General features: G+C 38.7%; 1 protein-coding gene across 1 annotated transcript in view; it reads right to left on the reverse strand.

The window, feature by feature from the left end:
• LOC109408294 (ATP-binding cassette sub-family G member 5) overlaps positions 1-18793 on the reverse strand; it is a 75232-nt gene that overhangs the window by 48872 nt on the left and 7567 nt on the right. Inside the window, exons 2-3 of the mRNA XM_062846644.1 lie at positions 13645-14243; positions 13442-13585 (exon numbers count right to left, since the gene is read on the reverse strand). Coding sequence (XP_062702628.1) covers positions 13442-13585; positions 13645-14243 — 743 coding nt within the window. The remainder of the gene's footprint in view (positions 1-13441; positions 13586-13644; positions 14244-18793) is intronic.

Raw genomic sequence — 18793 nt, forward strand, 5'->3', positions numbered from 1 at the left:
AATGAGGAATTGAGGAGTAAAGTTTGATGCGGTTGTAAAATTGTATCTCTTGAGGATGCTTACAGACAGACAGACAGATACATTAAATTGAATTGAGGAACGAACAGAAGACCCTACAGGAGGGGAGAAAAAGACAAGATCACGATAGCGTGACGTCCTCGGTTCGTCACGATCTTTTTCAGACGCCAAAATGCTGTGAGGTAATGTAATACTAGACAAGAATGCGAAGCGAATTGGGAGTGTAGAAGCAAAATTTTCGATATGATTATTTTTAATCCTTAAAAGGAAGATGTGTAGACTTTTCATTTATTTTTTCTTTGTCGAGAGCGGGACATGATCTCAAGTCCCTCGTACTGACATGACTTTGCACGTCACATATTTGACTCCTAATCACATCAAAAGTCAATAATTGACGTTTGTTCGCTTCCAAAAGTCTTTCAGAAGAAGAGACTTTCCGCAATTCAAAACAATAATGGATTAGGCCACGATAGGTGCTATCCCAAGTAACAATTCCATTGCTGATCGGTTTTGTTTGATTTTTATTGGGGTTTAATTACAGCGATAATTAAAACTCACAGTTTATGACTACTTTTATGAAAACCATTGATGAAATGTTCTATAGTATACTTGAAGATATCCATAAAGCCAGATTTTAAGAGTAAACAAAACTCTCCGATATGTAAACCTTCCGGCATTTATTATTACCACAATAAAACTGTTCAAACTCTCAACAGATGGTTCGATTAGTAACGACATCCGTTGGTGGAAAAGCAGAAACTATGACACTGCTAGGTTTATTGCGGTCATCATAAAAGTAAACCTGCTTTCGTTTTATTTTCGCTAATTATGGTCGTCGCCATATTGAAGAATCAGATACGTGAATGGAATATAGTTAATTTTGTTCAAATTAGCAACAATTTGATAGTTTGCCGTCATTTCCATAGCATGCTCACATAAATAAACTCTCTCAGCTCATGATGATTAACCTGGGCTTGTTAGGGGAATATCTGTAAATAAAAAGAAAATCGCGTTAAGTACTGTTCCTTTTAATTCCACTAAGAATTTGCATCCTTTGACAGATACGTATTTCGACGTTAACATCAAAGACCAAAACACAGCCAGGAACATCGTAGCAGACGCCATCAAAACAGGACAGCGCAGTAATGTAAATTCGGACGAGGCAAGGATTGTAACGGAACTTAAAAAGAAACCAGTATACTACATGAAGACAGACAAAGGTAACGCGGTTGTTATCATGGACAAGAAGGACTACGACGAACAGATGGAGAAGAAGATAAACGAAGGACCATACAGACATCTACGAGTAGACCCACTACCCGGACTAATTAAGCTGACAGACAAGACCCTGAAAGACTGTAAACCCATCATCGGAGAAGCTCGTTTGAAGGAAGCAAATCCCATTCTTCCGCGGATCAAAGGTCTTCCTAAAATTCACAAACCCGGTCAAGAGATGCGAGAGATTATTTCAGCTGATGGATCCCCTACCCACAAATTGGCTAAATGGTTAGTCAAAGAGTTCCAAAGTATGCCAAAACCCTTCCCCACCAGTTCGGTCAAAAACACTCAGGAGTTCACTCAAAAGTTGTTGGAATCAGGAACCATCGAGGAGGACGAGATTATGGTTTCTTTCGACGTCGCAGCACTATTCCCAAGTGTCCCTGTAAAGGATGCTCTTAATCTTCTCGAGGATTGGTTACTACCCCAAAAGTCTGACGCAGCTTGGAAAGGAAAAGTTAGGACTTATTTACGTTTAGCTAGACTGTGCATGGATGAGAATTACTTCCAATTCCGTGGACAGTTCTATAAGCAGACCAAAGGTGCCCCCATGGGAAATCCCCTATCCCCATTTTTATGCGAGCTTTTTATGGCTAATTTAGAAACCAAGCTAAAGGAGCAAGGTTTACTTCCGGAGAAATGGTGGAGGTACGTCGACGATATTTTCAGTGTGATCAAACGGGAAGCTTTATCTAAGGTTCTAGAGGTCATCAACAATGTGCATAAGGATATCAGGTTCACTCACGAGGAAGAAAAGGAGGGAACACTTCCATTTTTGGATCTATTAGTTAAGAGGGAAGACAGTTCAACGTTCGAATTCGAGATTTACCGGAAACCTACCAATACCATGCGTGTCATCCCCTATTCGTCGAATCACTCCTTCCAACATAAGATGGCAGCTTTTCACCACATGGTTCACCGAATGCAGACTCTACCTCTAAGCGATGGCGGGAAGAATAAGGAACTCACTCATATATTCGAAACAGCAAAAATCAACGGATACAAGGAGAGGACAATTCAGGCCATCATCGATAAAAAGGAGAGGTTGCGATATCGAGGTTCCCTAACAACTCTTATCCCTATTTCAGAATCTTTGAAGCGAGTATCAGTCCCCTTCGATCAACACATCACTAATAGTTTACGTTCTAGGCTCAGAAATTTCGGGATCGATTTAGTATTTTCTAGCAGAAGCAATCAGTTGAAAACTTCATTAGGCTCTACAAAGGATCCGGTTAACACCCTTAACAAGGCTGGCGTTTACAAAATCAGTTGCTCCCATTGTGATAAGGTCTACGTTGGTCAAACAAAACGTTCTTTGGAGGTTAGATTCAGGGAACATATGGCGGAGGTAGGAAAGGCGCAGAGGACAGTGAGTAGAGGTTTGGAATACGATTTCAGGTCGAAAGTTGCTGAACATGTCTTTGAGGAGGGTCACCCTGTAACTACAGAGGATATTCAGATTTTGCGAAATGTAACTTCACCTTGGAAATTGGACGTTGCTGAAAGTCTAGAGATATACAAACAGGTACCTAACACGCTGTTGAATAAGGATCAAGGCAATGGAAGTTCGTGGCTTTTCAAATTATTACCCCCTAAGCACTCTCGTATGGCGTGCGTCTCATAATGTACCTGTGATATATGAACTTTGTTTACCTATCCTGTGCTGGAGGAAAATGTACCTATTCGGTGGTGGAATTTTTTTATTACCTATTGTATGGTGGAGGTTAATATAGATATAAGTTTTTGCATGCTGGGAAAAAAAAACTACCTAGATTAAGTTACCTATTATTTTTACCTAAGATGTATAGAACGTGTAGAATGCGATGGATCTCTTCAGTCGAGTCAAGTACAAGACACTGAAGACGACCTTACAGTTGAGGTCGAAATACGTATCTGTCAAAGGATGCAAATTCTTAGTGGAATTAAAAGGAACAGTACTTAACGCGATTTTCTTTTTATTCTCTCAGCTCAGTTTTCTTGTAATTCGAGGTAGTTCTACTAAATTAATAAATTGATTTATTTCATCCCAAGATGATAACATTCATCATATTCGAAGCGCATTAATTTTATGTTTCTGAAACGTCAATATTCACGGTGAAATTGAATGCGCATAAGCCTAGCGGCAATATAACTACAAAATTATTACTTTGAAACGATCGCTTTCTACTTGCAAATAATATCTCTTCCTGAACTTAGCGTGCCATTGATGAAGCTTCTCTGTTTCTTGAGCTGTCATCATTTTGTTGAAAAAAAAAAACAACAAAAATCATAACCTCTTTTCGAGTATGGAAAAATTTTCAACTAGGTTTTAAAACAGTTTTATTCCCCAGTAGCACAATTGTTCTACATCAGTTTTTATGACTCTTATATGACCAAATGTGGTCATATAGGAGTTGCATTGACTTTTATAAAACATATGTGCTACTAGGGTTGCTACTCTTAATAAGGTTTATAAAACCTCTCCGAGAGTGGGCCACTTAGCCGGATGATGCTCTTAAAGAGGTTATCAAGAGGTTTTGATGTATGAATCAGTTTTATTGCAAATTTATCATGAAAACCGAACAAAACTTAAAATGTTATTTGGGATAAAGGTACAGAAATGTGTTAGTTTGCAGACATTTTTAATCGTTGAACTAAACGAAAATGCATCTGTTTGACACTTATGAAATTTCGATCGAGTCAAATAAGATATTTGAGCAGTGGTTTCTTCTCCATCAAATACTACTGGCATCTTAAATTGAATACGGCTTTTCTATTCCTTGTTTCATAAAGGCTGACAAAATCGGGTCAGCACTGTATATCCCTTTCGGGAAGGAGCACAAAAAAATTGAAATCTCCATACAAATTGCTCAACTTTGGCTCTCCAGAACTCTTAGATTTCCAATTATTTTCTCTCAATTGGAAGAACTACTCTTTATCTTTCGATGCCTCAGTTTGACTACCTAGATAAATCGGAAATAAAAAAATATGCGACAGATAAAACTTTTTCATGTTTTACGGTTTTTGGCCACGTTTTGTTTCCCTTGTTGTGGTTAATTCCACAGGCAACGTAAATAAAAGTTTGTTTGCACTCATACAATTATAAATAATCGCTGAATTATTGAAACAGTTTACATCACATAAAACGAAGTCTAAACAGATGAAAAAATATACACAACTGTTACCGCTCAACAGCACAATTGTGTTGGTTCTTCACGAAAGGGACATACCAATGTTTTGAACTAAAACTATATTATTAATAGAGCCCCGCGCTGTAGGAATTACGCTAACCGTACAGCCACGAAGTCCAATAAAAATGCCTTCAGTCATTCCTTTGATGAACAGCAATTGTTTTAGGAATTTCTCAAGAAATGTCTTTGAAAAACCGTTCGGAAATTACTTTGAAATTATTCCAACAATTCTTTTGAGAATCCTTTAAGGAACATCTAAGCAGAGTTGATGTACACGTGCTGTAGTCGCATGTATGGGAGCCACATTGCAAGCGAGCTCCCAGGAGCACAGTACATTTTGAGATTGAAAGTTGTGCGCCTCATTTTTCTCAAGATGTGTCTCATGAGCTTCGTCTCATGCGCTGATTAAATTAGAAAATTTCACGACAAAAACTTCCTAAACAAACGAGAATTGAAACCTTAACCTTTGCATTGAGAGTCCCTAATGGTATCGCATAGGCCAACCAGACACTTGAGTTGTGTACGGAAAAAAGTTGTTGAGGTTCTTCGTTACCAAGAAGATGCCTTTCACCTTAGATACCAACAGCTCACGCAGCGCATGAGACGAGCTCCCCGGGAGCTATGCGCCAAGCTCGCACCCACCAGATTTTCGTGAGCCTCCTAGCAGCGCAGCACACTACGATTTTGAAGAGCTGGGAGACAATTTGGTGTGAGGCTCGCTGTCACATTTTTGTACACATGAGCAATGGGAAACTCTGCATCTAAGCCGAAAAAGAGATGGGTTTGTGAAAAAGAAGTTTTCAAGGTGTGGCTTCGTAGTCAGTTTGGCTTTCTATTCCGCAGAATCATTACCTGTTCTGTGGCTTAGTTGGTTAAAGCGCCGGTCTAACGAATACGGAGTCTTGGTTTCGAATCCCACCAGAATGCGTTATTTTTTACAAATGTTATTTCTCAATTTGTCAATCAGCAACAGATCGTGCCTTCTAATTACAAGTTTTCCAGTATACTTTGCGAAATTCTTGCCTCATATTATTTAGAAGGTCCCCCAGAAATGAGCATTAGCATAGATGACAGTACAATTCGTAGTTGCTACTCCGTTATTGACCAGCACAATCGAAATTGCACAAGGAACCAACAAACGGAGCTCGGGAGTAGCTACCGCTCTCAATGTGCACAGTTCGAGAATTCTAAACTTTATTAGTCAATAACGGTGCCGGCCACGTCCTTACGGTCATCGAGGAAGGGAAGAAATGTTAGTGTGACGTACGTTGCTACTAGAGACCGAGATCACCTCATCTCCTCCACGATTGTCACGAGAAGGAGTTTTTGTTAGTGGGGATGAGGAGAGTCACATGATTTGGATTCACTTTGGTAAGTGATGTGATTCATGCAACCTTTATTTGAGTCAAAACATTATTCATTTTGACCAAAATATTACAAATGTCGACACCGAAGATGACGAACCATTCAAATTGTTGTGTAAATGCAAAAAATGAAAGAAAAATATTTATTATCAACTAAATGTGCATTGAGAGCTAGCGCCGACACATGACAACGAACTTTTTCAATATTTGTTAGATAAATACACAAAATCCAGAGCAGAATTTTATACATCCTATACCATGGTTCTGGGTCATTTAGCCAAACGCCATTTGACCGAAAGGGTCATTTGGCCGAATGTCATTTGGCCGAATTCCATTTGGCCAAAAAATGAATGGTGAAGTCAAGTGACCATACCACTGTTCCCCGTCTCAGTATAACTCGAAAAATCAACCAATGATTCAAAGAAGGAAAAAGGCAGTTTCATCGCCAACTAATCCCAGGATATTAAAACTAGAAAGAATAGCCTATGATTCAAAGAAGGAAATACTTCTGATAATCATATTGGCAGTTAGAGTGTCAAAAATTTCCTCTGAGTTCTTTTGATCATGATTCGGTCAAACGGCATTCGGCCAAACGGCATTCGGCCAAATGGCCGGACACCCTATACCATTTATTATTATGATAAAATGGAACGAGCTCACCAATAAACATCCTTCGAAGTGTCGTATGTGCTGCAGCATCTTCCACTCAGACACGAATGCCACATAAGTGGTAAAGTGTCTTTAATAAATATTAATAATATTAATCTTCCACTAGCTGGCCTCTTCTCCGAAATCTCATTGAATCGCTACAACTACACACGGGTACGCCGATGTGCAAATTCAAATTGACGACGACGACGACGCGACTGATCCGAATGGAAAAAGTGGCATTTTGACTTTGCCTCCAAAAACACCTTTTATTTAGAAGGTCTCCGAGAAATTTCTCTAAAAATGCGTGCGGAAATGTTCACGACAAATCTGTGGTGACTTTTTTCGATTTTTCTCTATGAATTCCTTCTGCAGCTTTCGAAAGTATATCTTCAGCAATATCCTTGAAAATTTTTTCGGTAAATTCTATGGATACTTCTATTGGGAACTCCCAGGCAGTTTTTCGAAAATTTCTTCGGACTTTTTTCTGTGACTGTTCCCGTAAGAATTCCTTCGGTAATGGATCAATGAAGCAGAGTTTGTTGGGTTTCGCCGCATCAAAACAATGGCGCATCGTATATGGACTTTAACATTGTGACAGCAACCGAGTTCTGTCAAATACACAAGGCTACTGTAGCGCTATCTGTTCATTCCAGCCGTTTAGTTATTTTAGTGGTCCTTTCATATAGCAATTCCATTTCCAAATTACTTCAGCTATTTGTTTTTTGAAAATTGCAATTTCTTTATGAGTTGCCGTTGAAAATCTCATGTTTTTATGAATTTTAATTGACTTGCTAGTTCTTCCCACAGACATTTCCAAAGAACACACAGAATTTCAATTTATTTCCACAGGATTTTTTAAGAAATCGTCGAAGCAATTGTCCTTGAAATTAATGAAGGAATTTTGAATGAATTGCCGACAAAGTTTGTAAATAATTTTTAGGGAAATGTATTAGAAATTGACAAATCAATTTTTAATACATTACTGTGGAAATTCAAATAGGAATTTTCAAAAGAATAAAAAAAAATAATAAAATGTCGAAGGAATCCCGAACGGAATTAGTAAGGGATCTTTCATGGGAATAACCAAAAAAATCATAAATGAATCGGTGAAAATTTCCAAAAGCATTGCCGAAGGAAAAAAAAGAATTCCCCAAACAAAATGTTTAAGAATTCACAATGATCGAAATAATTGCTGAACATAACAACAATATTCTAATATTAGGTATACGTATTTATGTAAAAAAGATGTATATTTCTCAAAATTGTACTGGGAGGTTAGTCTTAGGTACTCTCGATTGTTTCAACATAATTAATCGAAGAGGAGTTCGTTACGCACGTTGTGTTTTCACAAAAAAATACAGATATTTTGTATTATACGTACAGGGGATAGACAAAATGATCGGGACAGGCAAAATTTTCACTCTTAAAAAAAGTTAAACTATCTGTAACTTTTCAAAAAGTGCATCAAATATTCTCAAATTTTTACTGTAAGTTCATCAACTAATTGTGTATCAGTGGTCCAAACTTAGAAAAGATCAGACCATTCTTCACGAAGTTATAAAGATTCTTGAAAAAGGTAAAATTATCCGATAGCCAACTTTGAGCTGTTATGTCTCCGAATTCAATGAATCGAATGAATGAAATTTTGACCATTTATGGCTTACATAATGAGCTATGAAAAACCATCGACTTAACTTAATATTCTTAACACGGAAGAAAATTATAACGATTAGATTATTTTTCTAATAAAACACCAAATTATCCAAAACATCAACATCGTTTCAAAATTTAAGATGCAAATTACAGTTCATTTTATTTTCCTCTAATTGACTCATATATATATCTAAATGCGTTTTGAAGGAAAGTAACAACATAGCTGCCAACAAATTGAAGAAGTAATGGAATACATATTAAAAATAGATCAATTTACTAAAAAAATCATAAAAAACATAAAATCGCTATAACTTTTTCTCTTGTTGAAAATTTCAAGTTGAGTCAAATGTTTTCCAGAGTTGATTATATAAGTCATGTATGGTCAAAATTTCATTACAATCGGTTCATTGAATCCGGAGATATAATAGCTCAAAGTTGGCTATCGGATAATTTTACCTTTTTCAAGAATCTTTATAACTTAGTGGGGAATAGCTCGATCAATTTTGACCACTGATACACAACTAGTTGATGAACTTCAAGTAAAAATTTGAGAATATTTAATGCACTTTTCGAAAAGTTACAGCTAGTTGAACGTTTTTTGAAAAGTGAAAATTTTTCCTGTCCCGATCATTTTGTCTATCCCCTATAACTGCATAATAAACAGCTATTGTGCTATAAAGACTTGGTCGCATGGATTGGACAGCTATTAAAATACTTATGTATGTAAAACATTTGCAAATTCAATCAAGTATGATCTCAGCCCAATTACTCACCACCAACAACTCTTTTCATCGGCCCAGGACAGTATCTGTTATTTTATAAATGCTATAAAATAGAAGAATAATGGAAACTTCTTATCGATTTCGTGCATTCTTTGGACCAGAAAGTATCAACTTCACGTACTGAAGCCAGTATCGTTGGAAGATTCGCATACTGGGTCTATTATATCCACTGTACGTTGGAAGTCAGAGGTAGATAAGATATGAATTTACTTTTTATGCATGTTGATTTTTATATTCTAAAAAGACCTGAAAGCTGAAAACCTGAAACCTCTAAAAGAATCCCATGAAATATATCTGATGGAGCCGCAGGAGCAATTTCAAAAAGAATCCTTAAATTTCTGCTGGAATCTCTGAGAGCATTTGTCATGAAATTCCTGTTGGAGCCTTGGAAAAAGTTCCAAAGAAAACCCTGCACTCCTGCAGCCTTTTTTATCGGAATTTCTATTGGAATTTCTGACAAAAAAAAAATGGAAGTACTTTTAAATAAACGACACATTCTACCGTGACGTTACAACGTTTTGACGCCTTTTTGGACAGATTTTCTACTATAACTTGTAAATTTGACCGTAAACCCTCATTATTGCATATTCGGATTCCTTGTAAAATTTCCAATAAGTATGATCTGTTGATCAGTTAGTTTTTATTGGAAAAGTATATTAAATCTGGGAATGTGAGTTCCTATTTCGCAAGGGAAGTAGAGCGTGGGTCCCGAGATGAACTAGCCTAGGGCTAAACAATGTCTAGGAATGAGTAGCGTGACATTACAACGCTACTAATTCCCATTTTAAACATACTATTCCAATAAAAACTAAATGTTCAACAGATTAAACTTACTGGAAATTTTACAAGGAATCCGAACATGCAAAAATATTTAAGAATTTACGGTCAAATTTACGAGAAAAAAGGCGTCAAAACGTCGTAACGTTACGGTAGAATGTGTCAAACAACCTTGTTGAAATTCTTGAAAAAATACTTTAAATTCTGAAAGAGTCTCTGGAGATGTGTCTGAAGAAAACACAGAAGGAATTCTTCAGTCGAATTCCTGAAGATATCGTTGCAGAATTTCTATAGAATGCCAAGAGGAGTTCTTCAAGAAATTCCTGGAATAATAGCTAGAGAAACTTCTTGGAAAACCCTCGGTGGTATTACTAGAAAAGCGAATTAAAAAATTGATAAAAGAGTACTTGGAGAAATGTTTTTAAAAAATTTCGGAGAATTTTCCAAAAGTATTCCTAGTGGAATCCGTAGACGCATATTCCATAGAAATCCCTATATGGATTTCTGGGGCAATAATTTCTCAATGAATTTATCAAAGAATCAGTGGACAAGAGCTACCCTTGCAGGAAATCTTGGAGAAATTTCAGAGGAAATACATGGGGCAACACTCGGAGGAACTCCGACTTTCCGCAGGTACCACTGGAAGAATTTCTACTGGAATCACTGAAAATAATAATGCAAGACTCTCAGAAGGAAGCCCTTTAGGATTTTCTGGATGAATTCCAAAAAGAAATTCCAGGACTGATTGATTTATCTTTATTATAGTTATAGAGACTTTCAGCCCTTGGCTGGTTCGTCTCTAAATTCCAGGAGTTACTCTTGCGGGAATTTTCAATAGACTTCTTCTTCTGTTTGGCATAGCGTCCGATCTTGGACAAAACCTGCATCTTAGCCCAGCTATGAGCACTTCCACAGCCTTGGCCGTCACGAAGATACCCTACCCTGGACCAAACGAGAATGGAACCCACCGCCCTCAGCATGGGATCATGTTGTGGCTCCAGGAGCTTTTCCAATTTTATTCCTGGAGAAATTTCAGAATAAATCTTTGAAAAAGTTCGTAACCAAGTACCTGTAAAAACTCCTGAAGAAATCCCTGGAAAAAATTTCGATGATATTGCAGAAAGATTTTTCGAAAGAATTTTTGAAAGCATTTCTGATTTCCATGGAAGAATTTCTGAAGTATTGGAAGAGTTTCAGAAGGAATAAATTTCTGAATGCTTCAAGGAACATCTCATGGAAGCCCTGGAGAAATTTCTGAGGAAAACTGTGGAAGATTTGCTAAAGGAAATTTTCAGGAGGATCTTCTAGTTAGATTTCTAGAAGGAAACTAGAATTTATTTCAAAAGATCAAAAGAAAAAATAAGAGAAATTAATGTAGGAATATTTTTTAAAACCGTTCCTGGGGAAATTTCCGATGGAATCCGTGAAAGATTTTTCTGAAAAATCCCATTATCTGTTGATTCTTTGTATAAATGCAACTGTTCTTACAATAAGTTGTTGTGTTAACATGTTTGCTGTATTAGAGTGGAATAAACCACTCTTAAGCAAACTTTAGCTTAACTGCTATTCAGCTTTTTCTGTTTCTTAGGAAAGAAGTAACCGCGATCAAAGAGGCAGTCTGGTAAACATTCGACACTTTTCATAACCTTCATTTCCTTGCCGCAGTCGTGTGTCAGCTTGCTTTGTTACACTCGCGCGCTACCGTTACCTCTTACACACAACACGAGCGGTAGAACGAAGATCAATAAACATAGGAAAGGGTCAAATCAATGTCATCTGACACGATGACGTTTGTCTAATTCTAGCTTTTCGCATAGATTTTTAGCCATTTTCGATTATGAATGTTAATATTAGTTTATTCTTGCATGATGCATTGAATACGACACACATATTGCCATCACAGGTCTCATTATCAAAGAAGACAGGAATAACAAAAGCCGAATCGTCTTCCGAAGACGCTATCGTAGTGAATTCTAGAGTGAATTTCATTCGTTTGACATTTTTGTTTCGTACGGTAGTTTCATTGCTTGTGTTGCGAACGGTTAAGACTAAGGAGGCCGAATATCGACGAAACAGTTCAAATGACTATGATCTCTAACAACACTGCAAAGAGGATAGAACTTACGACATAATATGTGGTTTAAGGGGTACTCACTAAACAGATTAAATCACTGCGTAAGCCATGATTTTCTGCTTAATTGAAATGTTTCATAATTTTGCGCATAAAATAATCAAAGATTGCCTTGGTGATCGCGACGTAGGTATTTGGACAAGGTATTTGGAGTGCATAGCTCAAAGTTTCTACAGCACCGTTTTTTAGAACCGTTGAACGGATTTGGATGAAAATGTATCACGCTAATTGTTCAGTGGTTGTCAACAGCGTGATGCATTTTAATCCAAATCCATTCAATGGTTCTAAAAAACGGTGCTCCAGAAATTTTGAGCAATGTACTCCAAATACCTTGCCCTTAATTACTAGCTGTCCCGGCAAACGTCGTATTACCTGCCCACACTGAGCGAAAACCCCCGCTATAAGTCGAATGATTTTTACTATGCCTATTTTCAGTCAAGATTAGGATGATTTTCATTTGCTGCAGCTTTCTTCAAAATAACAATAATGTGAATGACAATAGTCCAAAAAAAATGGATGATTTTTACTACTTTTTAAGAAGTCAATAAATGAATGATGTTCATTCCTTTTCCCGATTTGATTTGATTGGGGATTTGTGTTTATTTGTAAATTTGTACCGAATGAAAAGAAAAACAAACTACACCAATTTTGAAAGGGATATTTAAATTTAAATTTCTCATGGCATTTTATTCACTAAAAAGTTAATAATATGAGTGCGTGTGTTGTTGTGTGGATCCGTTGCGATCACGGGATGCCAGGGCCTCGATCAGGACTACGAGATTCTGAAAACAAGTTATCAAATATCGATTGTTTAGGGAATCCTATAATGCAAAATCAAACCTACAATAATGGCTTACCTCTTGAGATGTTTAATTAACGTTAATAGAATATTGTTTCAGGATTATTAAAAAGAAACTCTTCGGAAACCAAAAATCTCGGGCTAACTACAACTCCCCAGCACTAGTTTTAATGAATGACAGATGTAGGAGTGAAATTGGATGATTTTCAGTATGGAGAACAGAGGGAAATATTTTCAGATGGTTTTGCAATGATTGTCAATCACAACAAACCCTAAACGAAAAATCATTTATTAATTGTGTCAATTATATTTTCATAACAGGATGATTTTCGTTCAGATGGACGCAGTTTAATCATTCTGCTGCGTAATCATTAAATATTGAGATTCTTTGGATTTGTGTCGCACCGAAGGACAAATCATTCTTTGTACGGCGGGGGTTTTCGTTCAGTGTACTGCGTTTTATTTACATGCAGCGCCACAGAAAAGTGCTCTGCAGAGTCATCTATATGGGGGCCCCCCTTACCAGAGGAAGGAGGGTTCTCACATGCTAAGAACCTTCCCCGACCCCATGCCCCCACGCATACAAAATTTTACGCCGGATCAGTTCAGTAGTTTCCGAATCCATAAGGGTTAAACAGACAGACAGACAGAAATTCATTTTTATATGGTCCACTGCACAAAGTTATAAATTTTTATAAATTCGTGCAGTGGACCATAGGTATATAGAATGTAGATTCATCCATTTTGTGATATTATCATGATTTTTGTTTATCATGAATATTGAAACAAGCGAAACAAAATTTACAGTATTCACTAACCTGCGATCAACGGTCGACAAGCACAGATAGTACATCAGCGGGTTCTCCAGTTGTGGACACGGAAATCCAATTCCGTGGAAGTACTCCAACATTGCTCGAGTTCCTCCGGAATAGACGGCTCCTCCCAAGCACAGGAACAGCGCCCTAAAAATTAACATCGATAGAATTCTATATGATAAGGGTTAAAGCAAACCTGCTCTCACCTATCCAAAAACGGGAATACATCCGACCGAGGCTTCTCCATCGACAGCAGTATTCCACATCCGGTCTTCTTCGCCGAGTTCGACAAAATGCTAATCAGCAGATAGGCACTCAACGGATCCAACCCTTGTGTCGGTTCATCCAGTAACAGCATAACAGGATCCCTCACAAGTTGCACTCCGATGGCCAGCCGCCTCTTCTCACTAATATTCAGATTCTCCACTTTCTTGTGCGACACCTGAGACAGCGCCAAATCCGCCAACACCTGCCGAACCTTCGAGCTCTTCAGGTAGCCTCCCAGAATCGTCGGAGTATAATTCAGGGTTTGCGACACCGTCAGGCCAGGAATAAAATCGCACGAATGGGTCACATAGCCACAGCGTTGCTGAAACAGCGACTTCGTCAGCGGGGATCCATTCAGCAGCACTTGACCCCGGGAGGATCCCTCGGAGCGGCGAGCAATCACATCCAACAGGGCTCGCTTTCCGCTGCCCTTGGAGCCGAGGATGGCCATCACTTCTCCGCTGTGCACCGTGAGGTGAACTCCCTTGAGCACCAGCGCCGATTGGGCTCCGCCATTGAAGCAACCCCCGGTGTCGACCTGCGTGAAAAGGATGAGGGGAATCATCGATGAGCATGGATTCGAACATGATATGAAGTGCGTGAGACAAGAGACTTCAATGCGTCGAAAATAGCGAACTTTATACTCTTGGGCTGTTATAAAGTCGCACTTTCAATATAAGGGAGCATCCACAAATGCCGAAGCATTTTAGGGGGAGGGAAGAGTCTTTAAAGTCGCTGGGGCTGTCCAATATTCATAAACCGCGTAGACCAAAATTTGGCCATTCGTAGACTGTTGTCCATACAAAAATTTTGGATTTTGTATGGAGCGTAGACTTTGGCCAGACCCACCCTCCCTCCATAAAATCTACGTAGTTTATGAACGGCCCCCATTAGGGATAGAAAAATATGCTATGAAGGAGGGAATCAATTAAAATAAAACACATGGATTGCAATGTTCAACTCGTAAGTGGAGTAAAATTAAAACGTGAAATTTCTCGTAATTATTCGATTTCCAGAGCTATATATAGGGACAGATTATTGATAGTCTACAGCTTTTGGCTTCCATCTGATTAGTCATTTGCAAAGGCAAGTTGGAGTATCTGTAATTATTGACTATTATTGGTCTGATATGACGGGAATTAGTGCATATGACGAAGTAGATTTCTACCCTATATAGGATCAATTTTTACAGGACTGCTAGACGGAGTAAGGCCGGAGGGTTACTCACTGGGTTTTAAAATGATATGAAACACGAGCTTATTCACCTCAGACTCCGTCCACATATCTTAAGAGCATTTCTTGCCTTTTAACGACTGTTAGTAATTATTTTCTATTCCGATAGATTCACCGAATCCTTTCATCACTCTGCTTTGGTATCTATACTAGAACAAAAGTCTTGTCGTCACGGTTGAAACCAGAAAACGCACACGACAATCGAGTTTTCTCCAAATCCATACGTGGGACCTAACGTCGGACGTAGTGCGCTGGGTAGCAGATCTTGCGCTCTCTATCTAGCGCACTTTGCCCGAAGTACTTTCTACCCTATGTACGGTTTGAGAGGAAAATCGATTTTCACGTGTCAAAAATTCCGATTTTCAACTGCACGAACAATATGCAAGGGTCCAGAAGCGATGTTGTTTTGGTATTATGATACTTTAAAGAACTAATTTCAAAAGAGTATACGGTCAAAGATCCTCAAGCGTAATTTATGGATTGTTGTTACATTACTGATACGGAACAACATCCTACAAAAACCTGCGCTGCCGTGACTTTTCTGTGACAAGTGTGTTACTTGGAGCAAAGGGTCAAGAAAGAGGGTAGAGCATTGGCGTATCTAGGATTTTTTTTCTGGAGGGGGCCTAGGAAGGGCCTGACTTGAGATGACTTTTAAGCGAGATGGTCGCCCGATATGTGAATTGCAAATCGGCATTACAATTTTGAGGAATTAAAATGACTTTTGAAGATTTGTTCCTATAGTTTCGTAAATTATATGAGAATGAGCAATTCCTCTAATATTTTGCAGTGATTCAATCATGAATTCCTCCAGAGGTTTTTTCAAGAATTTATCTAGGGATTCCAGACACATCTTCGGGAATTTATCCTGGGATATCTGTAGAAATTCCTCCAGTGATTGTTCCAGTGCTGTTTTCGTGATTTCCTTCAGGAATTTCTCTAGATATCCTTCAGAGATTTCTTGAGGAATTTCTCAATATATTCCTTCCAGAACTCCGCTAGAGATTATTGCAATAATTCCATTTGGAATTATTTGAAGTATTTTCCAGAAGTTCTTTCAGATAGTTATACTGAGATTATTCAAAAAGTAATCCAGGAATTGCTTCAACATTTTGTACAAAAAAATGCTATATTAGTCCTTCCAATTATTCCTTCAATACTTTTTTATCCAGGGATTCCTGCAGAAAATCGTCCAGGATCTAGAAACTAGGAATTCTACCATTCCTCAGATTCCCTAAGGGTTGCTTCCGGGATTCCTCATAAGGTTTCTTCAGAAATTCCTCGAAGAATTCCTTTAGGAATTCACCCGGAAATTCTTTCTGTGATTCTTTCAGGAACAACTTCCGGGATAATTTTAAAAATGCCTCGAAGAATCTTCTTGGAATTCTTTTAGTCATTCCTCCTGGAGTTCTTTCAGAAATGTCTCCAGGAATTCAAGACTTCCTCCAGGAACTGTTTTTTTTTTAATTCTTATTCGCTTAACCTAAATTACAGCTCAATTGTCCACTAGGGCACTACGTGAGCGATTTCAATTGACAGCTGCACTTACATTTTTTGTACAGCGCCTAGATGTATATTCTATTCTACTTTATCGAACTGGTTGCCTTTCTGCTGCTTTCACATTTCTACTCTATACATGGTAGAAGGATGAGCACAAGGATGATGGATGGCCGTTGTTCTTTTCCAGTCCGATTGGGGGTCCAATTATGAATAGCAGTTCGCCGATGTCCAGGTATCCGGGTCCGTTTGAGCCACGGGGCTCAGAAGAGGGTCAGTGCCAGCCGCTCTTGGGGGAAGAGCCACTGACGAAAAATTGCAAGTGCCGGGGCTGGGAATCAAACCCATGACCATCCGCATATGAAGCGAACGTGTGACCAACTACGCCACGGGCCCCGACATCCAGGAACTGTTAAGAAATTCTTTTAGGAATTGCTCTTGGGACTGATTCCGAGATTCCTTCTGGGATTTCTTCAGAAACTCCTCCTAGAATTCCCTCAAAAATTGATCCGTGGATTTCTTCAGGAATTGTTCCACACACCTAAAAATTCTTAAATTTGCACGTGACAGAAACATCGAAGAACGTAAAAATGTTCAAGACTGAATCACAAATTGGACCCAATTTTACACGCATCATGTAAGTACTGGTTGGTTGCGTAGATGTCAGCAAATCCATTTCACCAGAAACGTAGAATCAGTAACATATTCATCTGCCTCCTTCTAATTCGGTGAAACAGCCGAGAGGTAAGAGATGTGGCTAACAATCAGCAGATCATGAGTTCGAATCCAGGCATGTCAATATTTTACTTTTATGTTTTATCTATTAGATCGGTTCTAGCGATTGCTGGACGCTAAGAAAATATAAGTCCTTGAAGACGTAAATTTACATGTTTTGACCTCTAAATTTTTGTCTTGTAGGACGCTCGTATATGTCAGGTTCAGGACACCTAAAATTACATGATTTTTTCTAGGTGTGCAGGATGCTTCTGGGGATTCTTGCAGGGCTTTCTTTAAAAATTCCTACAGAGATTCGTCCAGGAATTCGTCAAGGAATTTCTCTAGTGTTTCCTCCAGGGATTCTTCCTGAAAGTTCTCCAGTGATTCTTGAAGAATATCTTCCAGAAATTCCTCCAGGGATTTCTCTAGGGAATCCTCTAGGGATTCATCATGGAGTGTAAGAAGGGATTCCTACGGGAGTTTGTCTGGAGATTTCTCAAGGAAATTTTCAAGAGATTCCTCCAGGAATTCTTACAGGAATTCCTATAGGGAATCCTCTAGGGATTGCTCTAGGAATTCCTCCAGGTATTCTTTTAGGAATACCTACAGGCATTCCTCCTGGGGATCCTCCAGAGATTCATCCAGGCTTTTCTCCAAGATTTCATTCACGGACTCTTCCAGGAATACCTTAAGGAATTCCACCAGGAATTACCCCAAGAATTTATTCAGGATTTTTTAATGTATTCCCCCAGGCATTCCTCCAGGTTTTCATCCAGGCATTTCACTAGGGGCTCCTCCAGGAATTACCCCAGGTATTTCTTCAGGAATTCTTTCAGAAATTCCAAATGCAATTCGTCCTGGTGTTTCTCCAGGAAGCCCTCCAGAGATTCCTGAAGAATTTTTTTCTGGAATGTCTTCAGGAATTCCTTCAGGAATTTTTCCAGGGATTCATCCGGGAATTCTTTCAGGGTTTCCTACAGGAATTTCAGGGAACTCCTCCTGAGATTCCACCAGGAATCTGTTCTGAAGTTCCTTCAGGCATTCCTTCTGAGGTTTCTCCAGAAATTCGCTCATGAATTTCTCAAGAGGTGTCTGCAGGGAATCATCAAGAAATTTCTCCTTGAATTCCTCCAGGACTTCTCCAGGGTTTCCAACAGGTATTCCTGCAGGAATTATCTTAGGAATACCATTAGGAATTTCTCCACAGATTAATCCAGGGATTTCTTTGGGAATTCATCTAGGGATTTCTGCGGGAATTCTTCCAGAGGTCCTTCTCAGAATTCTTCTGGGGATTCTTGAAGGGCTTTCTTTAAAAAATCCTACAGAGATTCGTCCAGGAATTCGTCAAGGAATTTCTCTAGAGTTTCCTCCAGGAAATCCTCCAGGGATTCTTCCTGAAAGTTCTCCAGTGATACCTGAAGAATATCTTCCGGAAATTCCTCCAGGGATTTCTCTAGGGAATCCTCTAGGGATTGCTCTAGGAATTCCTCCAGGTATTCTTTTAGGAATACCTACAGGCATTCCACCTGGGGATCCTCCAGAGATTCATCCAGGCTTTTCTCCAAGATTTCATTCACGGACTCTTCCAGGAATACCTTTAAGAATTCCATCAGGAATTACCCCAAGAATTCATTCAGGATT

This window comes from Aedes albopictus, chromosome 1, assembly GCF_035046485.1.
Source record: "Aedes albopictus strain Foshan chromosome 1, AalbF5, whole genome shotgun sequence".
Lineage (NCBI taxonomy): Eukaryota > Metazoa > Arthropoda > Insecta > Diptera > Culicidae > Aedes > Aedes albopictus.